Source organism: Vidua chalybeata, chromosome 5, assembly GCF_026979565.1.
Source record: "Vidua chalybeata isolate OUT-0048 chromosome 5, bVidCha1 merged haplotype, whole genome shotgun sequence".
Classification (NCBI taxonomy): Eukaryota; Metazoa; Chordata; class Aves; order Passeriformes; family Viduidae; genus Vidua; species Vidua chalybeata.
Genome location: NC_071534.1, coordinates 70,788,600 through 70,804,566, shown reverse-complemented (window position 1 = coordinate 70,804,566; position 15,967 = coordinate 70,788,600). Strand labels below are relative to the sequence as shown.

General features: G+C 51.0%; 1 protein-coding gene across 3 annotated transcripts in view; it reads right to left on the bottom strand.

Moving 5' to 3' along the window:
* Nucleotides 1-15,967, bottom strand: part of LOC128788211 (collagen alpha-1(VII) chain-like) — a 108,141-nt gene that overhangs the window by 80,458 nt on the left and 11,716 nt on the right. For 2 of the 3 annotated variants that reach the window (XM_053943110.1, XM_053943112.1), the window contains exon 1: nt 1,346-1,496. In XM_053943110.1, coding sequence (XP_053799085.1) covers nt 1,346-1,426 — 81 coding nt within the window. In that variant the 5' untranslated portion in view covers nt 1,427-1,496. Of the gene's footprint in view, nt 1-1,345; nt 1,507-2,465; nt 2,640-3,512; nt 3,607-4,301; nt 4,462-5,284; nt 5,466-8,561; nt 8,696-13,546; nt 13,634-15,967 lie in introns of those variants that run through there. The other variant, XM_053943109.1, reaches the window with a different exon arrangement.

The window sequence follows — 15,967 nt, the reverse complement described above, 5'->3', positions numbered from 1 at the left end:
CAGCCCATGGAATAACCCATGGAATAGCCCAGGAAATAAAACATGGAGAGTGCATTACGGGTAAGAGTGATCTCAAATTCCTTTGAAGAAAATGAAGGAAAAACAACCAAGAAAGTTCCTTTTAAGCTCAGAGAAGGAAATTTTGATGTAACCTGAGGGCAAGAGATGGAAACAGAACGTCAGGATCTCATAATAACAGGGAAAATACAGAAGCTGCCAAAGATGATCATTCCAGTTAAATACAATTTTAATAATTAATACAATTAATAATCTTCACCTAAATAATTTAAGCTTTCATAGCTTTGTTCTATTATTAGGAATCAAAGCTTTTAGGGCAAGTATCTCCTACCCTTCAGTCTAACTCCCAAACTTCGTGTGGTGTGGGATGAGCTGGAGCACGCAGCAGCATCGCTCACACAAGGACGTGGAAAATCCCAAAATCCACGGAGATCTTACCAAAATGAACAACTCGGGCAGCAGGAGGAGGAGGAGGAGATGCTGTCAAGGAGGCTGGATGGGATTGAGTGGTGGCATCATAAAGATAAGGAGAGAAAAGATTGGATATTGGGAAGATTGGGTGCCACCTCCTAACCAAGCATGACCCCCCAACACTGGGAGTTGAAACCCAACACTGGGAATTGTAACTGGTGAATCCCAGGAATTCCTGCCAATCCCACTGTGGCCGGGATGGCTGAGGGACGTGGTGTGACCTCCTAACCAGGCTGTGCCCTCAACACAGGATGAACCCCCAGCTTTGTGAACTGAAACTGGTGGATCCCACGGTGGATCCACACCCACGGTGGATCCATACCTTCACTTCAGCCCTCAGGAATTCCTGCCAATCCCTCTGTGCCCAGGATGGCTGAGGGATGTGGTGTGACCTCCTAACCAGGCTGTGGCATCAACATGGAATGACCCCACAACTTTGGGAAAGGAAACCCAACACTGGGGACTGAAACTGGTGGATCCCATGGTGGATCCACACCTTCACGTCAATCCTCAGGAATTCCTGCCAATCCCGTTGCGACCGGGATAGCTGAGGGATGCGGTGCCACTTCCTAACCAGGCTGTGGCACAACATTGGGAAAGGAAACCCAACACTGGGGACTGAAACTGGTGGATCCCATGGTGGATCTCCACCTTCACTTCAACTCTCAGGAATTCCTGCCAATTCCATTGTGCCCGGGATGACTGAAGGACATGGTGTGACCTCCTAACTGGGCTGTGCCCTCAAGATGGGATGACCCCATAACATTGGGAACTGAAACCCAACACTGGGAACTGAAACCCAGCATTGGGAACTGAAACCCAACTGGTGCCCTGGAAAATGGGAACATGACCCTACCTGCCGCTGGTGCTCTGGCTCCGGCTGCCCCGGTGGCAGCGAGGGGTGGACATGGACACTGTACCCTGTCACCCTGCCCATGGCTGCCACCCACGAGAGCCTCAGGGAGCTGTGGCTGTGCTCGCTGACACGCAGCTCCCGAGGGCCCAGGATCTGCTCAGCTGCAAAAACACAAAGGGAGGAGTTTGGATTGGATTCCACCACGTGTGGAAGTTCATGGATGGAGTCAACACATTCCACACAGAGAAAGCCACGGGTGTCGCTCAGGTTGGGAGCACAGGGACGCTTGGGATCCGTTTCCAGACAGGAGATGCTCCAGCAGGACTTTTTTTTCTCTTTTTTTTGGCCAGTTTTTTTTGACAGCACAAAGCAAGAAACCAAAATTGGTTCTGGCTACGCTTCCCCAGTGAACACCTGGTTGATGCATGGGGTAGAAGCTCCCCCCTGCCCTTCTCCTTCCTGACACTGGAGAAATCTGCCAGGAAGCTCGGACTCTCCATGTAATGTCACAGGAAGCCTGGATTTTCCATGGAATATCACAGGAAGCCCTGAAGTGCTGCAGAACCACAGAAGAAGCCAAAAAAAAGAGAGACTCTTTAAAGTTTCAGGTGAAGTTCTCCCCATTTCTACCCCAAGCTTTTAACTCAGCTTCTCATGAACTCGTGAGACAAGAAGGGGCAGGAATTCAGTGCCATCACCTCTGGATTCACGCAGTGTCAGATCTCTTTGGAAATCTCTTTGGAGATCTCTTTGGATCTCCAGCAGGGAATGAAGTTCTTCCCCAGACCCCGAGCTGTGCTGCCAGAATTCCCGGTGACAATCCCACAACGAAATACTCCAAGGAGCAGAAATGCTGCTCCATCCCATTGCTGCTCCTTCTGTTTGATCCAGCATCAAAATTCCCAGGACCTGGTATCCCTAAACAAACCATGGAGAGGCAGCCACAAGATAAAGCCACTGTCCCAAAGCAAGAGCTGCTCCATGAGCTGGTTGCTCCTCTAGGATCACCCAACCCCTCCAGCTCCCTCTGAGGGATGTGGGAAGTTCATCCCCATGGAAGCACATCCAGAGACTGGTTTGAGCAGATGGAAAGCAGGATCAAGGGAGAGCCTGGACACACCTTGCACCCTCTGCTTGACAGGACGCGGTGGCTCCGAGGCGGTGAAGCAGAGCCTCCGAGAGAGTTTGGGAGCCACGTTTGGGAGCAGCTGGAAATCTTCCACGTAAAGCACGTGCTCCGCAGTGGGATCGGAAGCAATCCTGCCCAACTCGTTCTTGTCAGCATCCTTAATCCCTAGGGGAGGGAAAGAGCAGGAAAAGAGGACATCAAACACCATCCAAAGGGGCAGGGCAGGCTTTGGAAAGGGGGAGCAACGTCCTGGGCTTTGAGTTTGACACCGATTTTGGGTTGTGCTGCCAAGGAAAAGGAGGGAACAAGGAATGGAGTCTCAAGCTGGATGGGGGAAGCGTCTTCCACCAGGGAAAAGAGGTCAGGATTTCTCCAGAGGTGTCATAGAGATTGTGTCAGTGCTGGTAATGGGCTGAGAGGTGAAAAGAAAAGGAACAGAGCAGGATGTCCTTCCCATTGGATACAGAGGCATTCCTGTGCTGAGCAGACAACGGGATTTTGGGAGGCTGTTTGAAAATTCCAGGGCGTTCCTGTGGTTGAACCAAAAAAGGGGGAACAACCCACCCAACAAACCAATCCTTCCTCTGTTTTCACCTCACACTGGTTCAAATCGGCCTGGTTGCTCTTTGTGTTGAAACCCCACCACCATTCCTGTCATTCCCTAAAATATTTGAGGAAGGGAAGGATTTGACTGGTGGAATTTCACTCCTGGGGATGGGAGGAACAGTGGAACCTTTAGTTGTTTGTGGATTTTTTTTTTCTAAATGTCACATCAAAACATTTTATGGAACCATTTTCTGAATTCCCAAGTGGCTTTGATAGATACAAAACCACAGATTTTTACTTAATAAATCAGTTATTGGCAACAACAACAAAAATATCCAAGAACACAACAATTTTCCTGGACTTGCAGTGGTTTCCAAAGGCTGAGCCTGGGGATGGGAGCAGTTTTTAGGAAGAGGGTGTGGTGAATCAGGAATATTCCCCAGGGAAAAGAACAAGGGTTGGTCACACAGAGGTTTTGGTGGCCACACGTACCCACAGCAAACACTGTCACCCCCCCATCCTGCAGGATCTGAGCTCCCTCTTCCACGGAATCGCTGGATTTCCCATCCGTGATCAGAACCACCACCTGCAAGAGTTGGGATAAGAGCCAGGGAAGAGATGGGCACAACATCAGGAGGTCACGGTGACAGATGTGGGGTTTTTGCATCAATGAAATCCCTCCCTTGGAAGTAAATCCTCCAAAAACCCCAACACCTGTGAGGAAACTCCCATGGAATCATTCCCATGAGCTGCTCCTCTGAGGATCTTCTCTGCAGGGCCCTCCTGCCCTTGTGTCTCATCTCTGCTTGGGGCAGGAACTCCAGGAGGAAATCCTGCCAGCACAGGGAGAGGATTCATCCCTACAAGTCCTCATGAGCAGCTCCTAAGGGAGGACTAGGTGTGGATTGGATACTAGGAAAGAATTCTTCCCTGTGGAGAGGGACAACTTGCAAGATCATGGAGCGACAGGACAAAGGGAGAACGGCTTCCCACTGCCAGAGGCCAGGGATGGATGGGATCTTGGGAAGGAATTCCTGGCTGGAAGGGTGGGGAGGCCCTGGAATGGAATTCCCAGAGCAGCTGTGGCTGTCCCTGGATCTCTGGAAGTGTCCAAGGCCAGGTTGGATGGGGCTTGGAGCAGCCTGGGGCAGTGGAAGGTCTCCCCACCCACGGCAGAGGGGTGCCACTGGATGAACTTTGAATTCCCTTCCGACCCAAACCATTCCAGGATTCTGGGATGACCCAGCTGCTCCCTGGACAACACCCCAGCAGCTCACCCACCTTGGCTGCCTCCTCTCTCAGGGTGTCCTTGGGTGCCAAGGCCTGAGCTGCAAAAGCCAGGGCTGAGCCTGTTTGGAGGCTGCTGCCTTGGAAGGAGAGATCCTGAACTGCATCCAGCGTTTCTTTGATGGTCACGTAATCCGTGAGCTCAACACTCATCCTGGCAATGAGAGATGGGGGAATAAAGAGCAAGGGACGCGCTGAAAATGGTCACAACCAGCAATAATGTTGACATTTAGTTTCCAGTTGCCCAGAGAAGCTGTGGCTGCCCCTGGATCCCTGGAAGCGTCCTAGGCTGTCGCCTTGATTTTTAAGAGTTTTCTAAAGCCTTCTGAGTTTACATTCTTGTAGAGAACTTTCTCACACAACTTTCTGTAAACAACCTATTGTTTTGCATTCTTTCATAGAGGTGGAGAAATTTGATGTACAGGTAAGTTTGTCCAGTGTCGTTGGAGAGGTGGCACGTTCACCCTCCAATCCACTGGCACCTTTTGAGAACTATAAAAGATTGGAGTCAGAGGAAATAAATTAGTCTCTTCATCGTGACCAAAGCTGTGGTGCGTCCTTTTTCCTTGTGTCATCTGGTGACACTAGGCCAGGCTGGACGGGGCTTGGAGCACCCTGGGATAGGGGAAGGTGTCCCTGCTCGTGAAAGCTGGAATGAAATGCTCTTTAAGGTCCCTTCCCACCCAAACCACTCCATGGATTTAACACATGCCAAGAAGTTCTCCTCACAGTGGTCAGGGGAGTGCAGGGAACGAGCTCCAGACTGTGGTACCACAACCCAGGATCTAAAACTTGGAATTTGAACGTTAAACCCATCCTTCCTGCCCTGAAAGAATTCCCGGTGGCCAAGCACCTCTGGATGACTCTGCTGAGGGTTCAACTCTTGCTCAGAGGTTCCCCAGAGCTGCAGAAGCTTTTCATCCATGAGCTGGATTCCAGGAGTCCAGGAGTGGCTGCAGGAGGATGGTCAGACCCACCTTGGTGTCTCCCCATACAGAGCCAGGCCCAGCTGGACTCCTCCTCTTCCCATCTCCGCGTTCTCGAAGGACCTGGCCACGCTCCCGATGAAATCCTGGAGCAGCCGTGAGTTCTCCTTCCCTGCAGCCTCCGACTGCCCCACGAGGAACAGAACCTTGGCCACCTCTGCTGTCCTGCAGGCTGGGGGACAAGAGGGACAGGGGGGCTCATGCCACACCACGGAATGAGGGAAACCCCCCAGAGCCACCTGAATTCCCAGGATACTGAAGGGAAAGAGATGGAGAGACCATGTTTAGGTGCTTCCCAGAGTGTTGTGTTCTCCTTAATTTCCTCCTCATTTGGATGTTCTGACCCAGGAGAAGTTGCTCATCCAGAGATGCCCCATCCTGGGAAGTGTCCAAGGCCAGGATGACCTGGGATAGTGGAAGGTCCCTGTCCATGGCAGGATTGGACTCAATCACCTTTAAAAGGCCCCTTCCATCTCCAACTATTCCATGATTTTCAGCACAAACCCCAAATCCCAGCTCCATCAAAGCATCAGGTGTGTAGGACACTGGGAGCAAGGGAATTCCAGAGTGGAATCCCAAGCCTGGGGATTCCACATTTCCAGAGCCACACACAGACCCCTGAGCCACCCATAACTGAAATTTGGGAATGTGGCAGCTCTGCCATCCCATCAACCATCCTGGGATTCATATCAGGGACACCAATGGAGATGTGGGACCACCCAAACCTGGGCATGAGCAGAATTTTGTGCAAACCATGAACAATTGGAGTGGTTTTCCAAACTGTCCCACGACAGCTCTGATGGAAGGGAAGGGACAGGAGTACAGGGAAATTTCCTTAACCAACAGCAAGGCATTTTCCCCTTCCCAGTGTTCCCTCCCAACTGAATTCCGTATTTTTTAGGCATTCCATAAATCCATTTCATGGACAGGAACCTCATGACTTTGAGGGATGCTTAAACTCATGAAGACTCTGCAAGGGATATGGAAAATTTGTATTTTCCTTGGAATTTCTCTCCTTTGCAGGCAGTTATTCCAGACCCTGCTGGAGGAGAGGGGTTGGATCTTCCTCACCGGGATTGGGCTCAACCTTGTCCCCTATTTTTTTTTTTTTTCCCCATTTTGGGTCATTTTGGATTTTACCCATCCTTGACTTCCACCTGCAGCTCTGGAGCCCCAACTCGCTCCAAGCAGGCTGGAGAATCTGTCCTGGTTTCCAGGGAGAGGAGCTGGGTGTGTTTCCCAGGATTCTGCTGCACATGGAAAACCCGTTCTAGCCTGACCTCTTAAATTCCCTGGATTTTTATCCCATTCCTACCAGCAGGACCCCTAAAGGGCCTGGAAATATTTGGGTTTTGTGCTGTCCTTCCTTGCTGTGTCCCTGATCAATCCTCTTTGGCCACCAGCAGGAGAAGGGATCATTTTCCAGCTGTAGATGGATGTTATCCAAGGATTTTGGGGTTTTCATCCTTCTTTTTGCTCCTGACCCTGAATTCTTCCCAACATAACTCTGTTTGCTGCAGGAAGATAGGGATTGGCTCTTTTTTTTGGGTTAAATTTGGAATATAAAGCACTTTTCCTTGAGGAAAAATAGGAGACAATTATTTCAATTTTCCTTCCCAGAGATCTCCCTGTCCGGGGTGTTTGGAAGCAGCTCAGCTCATGGATCACCACGAGCTCCTTTCCCAGCTGCTGCTTCTATTTTGGATCCGTTCCTTTTCCTCAGCTTTGGGGTTTTGATGTCCCTGTTCCCCCAGAAAGATGGAGGGAAGCAAATCCCAGTCCCGGCCTCCATCCTTAGGACTGGTGGAAATCCTTCAGCAGCTTCTCAGGGTAACCACACCCTGTATTCCCACAAGAAATTCCCAACAAAATCCAGAACTGTCCACCTCTTGGAGCTAATCCAGGAAGTGCAGGATTTCCTGCTTTTTTGGCCCTGATTTGGAAAACATCCTCTAAATCAGTATCAGAGGGGTCTTTGCTGCCTCATCCCAATTTCCCAGAGAGCTTCCTCCATCCATCCTGATTTTTCAGAGTCTTCCTCACCCCACCCTCATCTGCATCCAGGGATAAGGAGGAGGAAAACAGCAAATATGGGATTCCAAAAGGGTGGGATGGCACCCTTTCCCCTATAAACATGACAATCCCAGCTCAATCTGGGGGCTTTCCTGTTAGTTTTGGTTGGTTTTTTGGTGGTTTTTTTTGTTTTTTTTTTGGGCAAAAATTTCCCAAAACCTCGGAATTCCTGCTTGGATCAGGCACCTGGAGCTGTCATGGGAAATGTGGGATGCTAAAGATATTTGGATTGGTACCTTCTGAGGAAATCCCACCCCGGACAGCTCTATTAATCACAGGGGGATAGGACTGGAGTTGGAATTTTCCATGCACCTCCAGAACAATCCCGTTCCATCCATCATGGCTTTGCCAGAGACATCTCCAAACGTTGATTTATTGCCCCGCTCCCAGCCTGGAATTAAACAGCATTAGAGTCGAGTTCCTTGGTTAATTGATGGACAGCAGCTTAATCAAGTTAATTTCCAAGCTGACGCTGAAGATTCCATTAACTCCTTGTTGATTTTAATGGATTTAGGTGGATCTGCACCTCCAAACCTGGGGGTTCTTGGGAAAAGGAGGATCCTACCCAGCCTGGGAGCTCTGGATTTGCTCTGCAGGATGGTCCCATGGATCTCCCTCTCCAAGACCAAAAATACACCCTGGGTCATCCATGAGGCTCTTCCCTGGAATTCTTTTTCCTCCTGCTTTTTGGATCCAGGCCCTCATCCCCAAAAGCTCTTTGTGGGCTTGCATGGAGCTGGAGAGGTGAATCCTTGTGCCATCCCAACTCCCTAAAAACCAGAAGGATTCAAGGCTTCCTTGAGGTTTTTCCTCTCCCATTTCCTGTGTGGTTGCTGGAACCAGGTCTTGGAATTCAGAGGAAGAATCAGGGTGGGGTTTGTTTTCCCTCTCTCCCCACTTTCCTCTGGAGCAGGAGCTGGAACAGAGGCAGGACACTGAGCAGAGCCCTGATTTCTCCATAAATCCCAGGGCAGGAATTCAGGCCCTGAATTCCTTTGGAGGTGCTCTGTTATCCCCATGATCCCAAACTAAAGAGGATCCTGCACAGGAATTAAAGGCACCACAGCCCCACCCCGGCAGTTCCATGTGTGGATCCATGCCAGAAGCAGGAAAATCTGCTTGGAAAAGGGATTTTCCTCCCCGAAACGTCCCAGGTGCTGCACCTGTGGTGACCCAGGTGTCACTTGTCACTCACCTTCATGAGCAGCCCCAGCTCGGAAGGGCCCCGTGGCCACCGCCAGGACAAGGATCTGGAAACACAACATTTCCCTCGGGAAGCAGCTCCTGGGAATTCCTGGAAGTCAGCACAGAGCCTGGAGAGTCCCTCACCTGCAGAGGGAAAGAGGTTGGAGCTGGAGCCACCTGAGGGTGATGCTCCCACACACCCTCAGTGCCAGGAAAAGCTTTTCTCCAGCTAAAAAGGCTCCTCTTGGCTTGGAAAATTGGGATTGAAATCCACAAATCCTTGAATTCCTTAATTTCTTTGCTAACGCTGAGAGTTCAGCTTTGCCCCTCCTTTCCCAACATCCACCTGAGGCAATGAAGCCCAAATGGGAATATTGGTGGTGGGACAAAAGCAGGAGAGACTTCCCACTTCAATTAATCTGGGAGAAAAGGCCAGGAAGATCAGGAATCACCTGCATCCAACCCTGATCAACCCTAAATCCAGGATGAACTTCCTTGAGGATCCAGCCCACCATGCCAGAGGAGTCTGGAATTTTGGTTATTGCTGGTGGTTTAATGACTCCCAAAACTGCTGCAGAATTCCCCCTCTGGAAAACAGGGAATTCTCCCTGTGGAGCAGAAGTGGTGCTGCCAAAAGGAATTTTATTCTTTTTCAATGGGCAATCAAAAGTTCTTCTCCTGCTCTGAGCCTCACCTGTTCCCAGGGAAGCGTGGACAAGTTCCAAGGTGGAAATTATGGATTCAGGGAAAAAAAAAAAAAAAAATCTCAATGGCTTCATCCAGCTTTGTTCTTTTCCAGGGATTTCATTCCAATTAACACCAGGGATTAATGAGAATAAGGAGTCCCTCTAAGATTCCTGTGACAATGAATGTTCCAGGAGTTTGGGATGGAGGATTTCAGCTTGGAATCATCCAGGGGAAAAGCAGGAAAACACCTGGTGAGTCCTGGGATTGACATCCAGACCCTCCTCTCCTTTATCCTGCTCCATGATGACTTCCCCACAAATCAGATTTTCACATTAAAAACACCTTTTTAAGCTAAATTTAGAGGTTTTTCCAAGCAGAAAATTCCAGCTGGGTGTTTCTTGGGAAGATCATCTCTAGGCAGAACCTTCCTCCCTCTCCAAGAAGCACAATTTGAAGGGAAAAAAACCCGCTGGATTTGCCCGTGCAGCTGCTGCAAACAGCAAGGGAGGGATTTGGTGCCCACCCCTGAGCTCCAATTCCTGCAAGAAATCCCAGGAGAGGAGTGAAGCTTTGGGGTGGGCGACTCCAAAGGGGAATTTTGTTGGGAATCACTGCTCATCAGATGGATTCATGGAACAAAGAATGGGATATTTGCAGTTTTGTCACCCTGCTGCCACGTGGGAGTGACGTTTGTTCACCTGTTTTCCCCTAAAAAAGGTGGAAGGGGATTATACATTCTCAAAAAGGGAATATCTCCAGGGAAGCAGGATTCGTGGCCAAGGAGAGGTGGGGATTTGTGGGAAAATCGTTGGATTTGAAGGAGGTGGGGGTTAAAAAAAGGGGAAAAGAAAGGGTTGGAAAGTGATGGATGAAGAGATTGCCTGGCTGTCAGCCAGGGTTGCACCGCTCCGCTTCCTCCAGCTGGAACTTTTCCAGGTTATTCACATTTCCAAGTGCTCCTGAGGGGAACAGGAGCTGGGACAAAGGAAACAAAGATCCCAAAGGTTCTGCACGCCCTGGGAGCCTCCTGGGTTTGGGGCAGGAGAAACTCTCCCAGCAGGAATCTGCTGCTGTTTCCCTGCCTCCAGATTCGATTTTGCTGGAATAAGGACATGGAAGGAGGCAGCAAGGAGAGTTTGGGAATGGAATTCCCACATTCCCATCTCCTGACCCAACGCCCCGTGGCCAGGTAGGAATTGGATGGGCTTTAAAGTCCCTTCCAACACAAATCCCTCCGTGATTCCCTGATTTATGGGCAGGGAATGGGAGAGGCTGATCCAGAGGCACTCCCTGCCCAGTCAGGAAGAGATCCCCCAGTCCCTGAGCTGGAGCCAAGGATCTGAACCCAAATCTCTGACTTTTCCCATTAATTTTGTTATTAATTCCACAGGAAGGTGAGGCCTGTGGTGAGAACATCCCACAGCTTCGGCACCACCTGCAGCTGCCTCATCCCAAATCCCAAAGAGTCACACTCCATCCATCCATCCATCCATCCATCCATCCATCCATCCATCCATCCATCCACCCATCCATCCACCCATCCATCCATCCATCCCTCATCCATCCATCCATCCCCCATCCATCCATCCATCCCCCATCCATCCATCCATCCATCCATCCATCCATCCATCCATCCATCCCCTACTCCACTGGGTTTTCCCATTCCCAGACAAGCCATGCTTGGGAAAACTGAGTGACCCCAAAAAGGACAAATGACACCCAAAAACCCAGTGATCCCAAATTTCCGGTGACACCCAGAAAGGACCAAATGACACCCAAAACCTCAGTGATCCCAAAAATTCAGTGACACCCAGAAAGGACCAAATGACACCCAAAAACCCAGTGATCCCATAATTCCAGTGACAGTCAGAAAGAATGAAATGACATCCAAAAATCCAGTGATCCCAAAATTCCAGTGATCCCCAAAATGACCTAATGACACCCAAAAAGGAGAAAATGACACCCAAAACCCCAGTGATCCCAAAAAATTCAGTGACACCCAAAAAGGACCAAGCGACACCAAAAAATCCAGTGATCCCAAAATTCCAGGGACACTCAACAAGGACCAAGAACCCAGTGATCCCAAAAATCCAGTGACACTCAAAAAGGACCAAATGCCACCTGAAAGAGCCAGGACGTGTCCCCAAATCCCTGTGCCAACTCTCCAAACACAACCTCCAGCCCTTCCCGAGGATCCTTGGAGCTGCAGGAAAATTGGGAAGCCCCAACATTCCCTGTCCCTTTCCTGTTCCTCCTCCCAGGTGCAGTGACCACAGGAAGCAGTTCCTGCAAACCTCAAAGACTTCTGAGACATTCCAGGAATCATTCCCTGGTGGCTGATTTCCTCCTCTCCCTGGATGAAAAGCACTTCCCTGCAATTCCTGATTGCAGCAGAATTCCCGTTATTTTTGGCCCACGATGGAGAGCAGCCAAAAAGAAAAAAAAAAAATTGTGAATCAAAATGAAATTTGTGGAATATCATTCCAGCATCCACAGGGGAAGCTGGGAATTGAGAGTGGATCTCAGCCACCACCACCACTGGTGCTCCTGGGGCAGGAAAAGCTGGATTGGGAAAGGAGCAAATCCGCAGCTGGATGTGGATTCCAGCCACGCAATCCCTGCATCCATTGCCACGATCAAACCTGCAGCAGAAAAGGAGAATTCCACCCTGGAATTTGTGAGTTCCCCAGCCAGGAATGGCCCCAGACCAACCCCTCCTGCTGCTTCTCCCACATCCCACCAGAATATCCATTTTGTTGGAATTATAACCATTTCCAGGGGATTTGCTCTGTTGTTGTCCCAGCTTTGATCCAGGGCCTGCTTTTAGCCACCTCGCACAGAACAAGATCCGAGGAAAAATCCATCTCCTTATCCCACTGGGGGGAAGTTTTCCGGGATCAGATTCTGCCCACTCCACGCTCACACCCCCTGGATGCATCAAAGGAGCAACAAGAATTGGCTTCTTCCCAAAAACACCTCAAAATACCCCAAAACAAAACCATGGGAACTCTGGCAATGCCAACAGAGCTCAAGGAGCATTTGGGCAACACTCTCAGGAACATGGTGGGATTTTGGGATTGTCCTGGGCAGGACCAGGAGTGGGACTTTGGTGACCCTTGTGGGTCCCTCCCAACCCTGGATATTCCAGGATGCTCTGGAATCTCCCTCCCAAGCGCTCCCTGCTGCCCCTGAGCCACGTCCCACCAGGGGAGGTGAAAAGTCATCCCAAAATTCCAGCTTCAGACAGGTTTGGGGCACCCCGGGCCCTTCTGGGACAGCAAGGGGTTCAAACTGTGCAGCACAGGGGGAAGCTGGGGCTGCTTCATCCTCCTCATCCTCTTCATCCTCCTCATCCTCCCCACTGGGAGCTGCTGCTCCTCAACCTCTTCTTCCTCCCCAGTGTCCCCATGCAGTGCTTCCTCATCCTCCTCATCCACAGCTGCTTCCTTGTCATCCTCCTCTTCCTCCCCATCAGGGAGCTGCTGCCTCCTCACTCTCCTCATCCTCCTCACTCTCCTCATCTGGAACTGCTGCCTCCTCATCTTCATCTTCCCCCATCAGGAGCTGCTGCCTCCTCATCCTCATCTGGAACTGCTGCCTCCTTATCTTCCTCATCCTCCCCTTTGGAAGCTGCTGCCTCCTCATCCTCCTTATCCTTCTCATCTGGAGCTGCTGCCTCCTCATCCTCTTCATCTTCTTCATCCTACCTACCGGGAGCTGCTGCCTCCTCATCCTCTTCATCTTCCCCCATCAGAAGCTGCTGCCTCCTCATCCTCCTCTTCCTCAGGAGCTGCTGCCTCCTCTTCCTCCCCATCAGGGAGCTGATGACTCCTCACTCTCCTCATCCTCCTCATTTTCCTCATCTGGAACTGCTGCCTCCTCATCTTCATCTTCCCCCATCAGGAGCTGCTGCCTCCTCATCCTCTTCCTCAGGAGCTGCTGCCTCCTCTTCCTCCCCATCAGAATCTGCTGCCTCCTCATTCTCCTCATCTTCTTCATCCTCCACTGGGAGCTGCTCCCTCCTCATCCTCCTCTTCCTTCCCCATGCTCCTCTCCCTCTTCAGTTCCTTCATCCGGAGCTGCTGCTCCTCATCCTCCTCTTCCTCCTCATCCTCCCACTGGGGAGCTGCTGCTGCTGCTTCCTCCTCCTCCTCCTCCTCCTCCTCCTCCCCGGCCCCTCTCCCTCCTTCCCCTCTGCAGTTCTTTAACTGCAACCTGAGACTGAAGAGTGGCGGGGGGGGGAAAAAAAAATCCCCAAGGACGGACAAACAGACATGGACAGACAGACAGACCGACCCTGCTGCTCACCCGGCGCCGGCCTCTCCTCCCCCAGGCCCGGAGCGTCCCGGGGTGGGTCCCTCCACCGGGAATCCGCGGCGGAGAAACTTCCACAGGCTGGGGAAAAGAAGGAATGATGAGGCGGGAGGAGGGGCTGCTCCAGGCGGGTCCCCCCTTCCAGCTCCCGTTCCTCCCCGGCAGCTGGGATGGAGGGGGAGATCGGGCCAGGGGATGTGGGAATGTGGAGGGGGGAAGAAAGGGAGGGAAGGGGGAACATTAAAAGATTTTTACCTCGTGGGCATAAAATGATAATAAAATGACTGGGATGTTTTCAAGGGAAGGGGCCGGCGCAGGGAAAGGGGAAAAGTTTGTTCCCAGGGAGATAAAAACTCCAGGTATCAGCTCCAGGTGGGAAACACCAGGCTTGGGGTGGAAAAGTGATTTATGGTTCAAATATGGGAGGCTGACATTGCTGGGGGGGGGCTGGAGGGGCACGAGTGGGGACAGCACAAATGAAATCCTGATTTGTCTCGTCTCCCCACAGCAGAGATTTCTATGGAATTGTCTCCTGGATGGAGAATTGGAGACAGTGAGAAACTGAGGCAAGGAAGGCAGTGCAGGTTCAAATGTTTGGGAAATGACCCCAAAAAGGACCCAAGCACCACACTTGGCTCCTTGGGTTGGTGACACTGGGGTGACCCCAAAGCTCTGGGGTGATGGGCAGGGAATGTGTGGGACACATTCCATGGGGATTCCTGGGGAGGGAGACTGGCTCCAAACAGGATCCAAACAGAATGCCAGGAATAAATCTGAGTTCTCCCCTCAGCTCCAGACAGGATCCTGGGAATAAATCTGAGTTCTCACCACTGGTTCCAAACAGGATCCCAGGAATAAATCTGAGTTATCCCCTCAGCTCCAGACAGGATCCTGGGAATAAATCTGAGTTCTCACCCCTGGTTCCAGACAGGATCCCAGGAAGAAATCTGAGTTTTCCCCTCAGCTCCAGATGGGATCCTGGGAATAAATCTGAGTTTTCCCCTCAGCTCCAGACAGGATCCTGGGAATAAATCTGAGTTCTCACCCCTGGCTCCAGATGGGATCCTGGGAATAAATCTGAGTTTTCCCCTCAGCTCCAAACAGGATCCTGGGAATAAATCTGAGTTCTCACCCCTGGCTCCAAACAGGATCCTGGGAATAAATCTGAGTTCTCACCCCTGGCTCCAGACAGAATCCTGGGAATAAATCTCAGTTCTCCCCTCAGCTCCAGCCACCTTCTGTAGCCAAATCTGGAGCTGCACCCCAAGGCAGATTCCAGCCACTGGGAAAACCCCAATCCAGCCACCCGTGGAGCTCCCACCACACAAAGAGAGGAGATTTCAGCTCAGGAAAAAAAAAAAAAAATAGGATGTATTAGAGACCCCACATCCCAAAAACCCAGCAGTTTTCCTGCTTGGAGTAGGAGATCTGCACCGAGGATTTCCGTGCCCGGGGTGCTGGGAATTCCAGAGCTGATGAAGAGCAGATCTCACCCTGGTGGGTCCCATCCAGCCCTAAAGATCCTCTGGCCAGGAGCTAAACGGGCCAAAAAGGTCAAGGACAGAGGAAAAGGAAAAACCAGGAGCCTCCAGGGTGAACAGGAATGCATTGGCTTGAGATGGAAAAAAATTCCAGGGAATCCCAGCCCCACCTGGCTCCAGGTGAGGCCAAAGGATCAGCAGAGCCCCATTAATAAATGAGAGCCTCAAACAGCTGCTAGAAGAGATTTAAATCACCCATCAGCTTCCAGGTGTTCAAATATCCACGGGTTTGGAAGTTGGGAGAGGTGGAATTTTGCTCTTCCCGGCCTGAGCCTGCAGGGAAATCACTTGAGCTGATGTTCCCCCACTCCAGCAGAAAACCCCAGGAATTAACTGCTTCCTGTCCATAAATATCCACAATTTTTCCTCCCCTTGACATCATTTTTGCCTCCAAGCTCTCCGGGATGACTCCAGTTTTAGGGATTGATGCTCATCCCAGGCTTCAGAGGAGCACTCCATAAACTCAGGCTTGACAACTGAGCCTAATTAAACCCTATAAACCTCCTAAAGCCCTGAATGGCTCATTAGGGAGCTGAATGGGCTTAATTGCAATTGGATCTGCATTCAGCAACTGAATCCACTCCCAAACCCGGAGCGGGGCAATCAGGAGGTCTTTGTGCAGCTCCAACACAATTCCCCACAGGATTTGGGCTCCAGCTGCCCAAAATGCTGCAGGACAAGGAGTTCAGGTCCAGCAGGGTTTAACCCTGCAGGGGTTGGAAAGAGGTGGAGATGTGGCACTTGGGGACACCCTACAGCAGAAGGATGTGGAGCTGCTGGAGTAAATCCAGAGGAATCCATGGAGCTGCTGCAGGGCTGGGGCCAGGCTGGGAGAGCTGGGGGTGCTCACCTGGAGAGGAGAAGGATCCAGGGA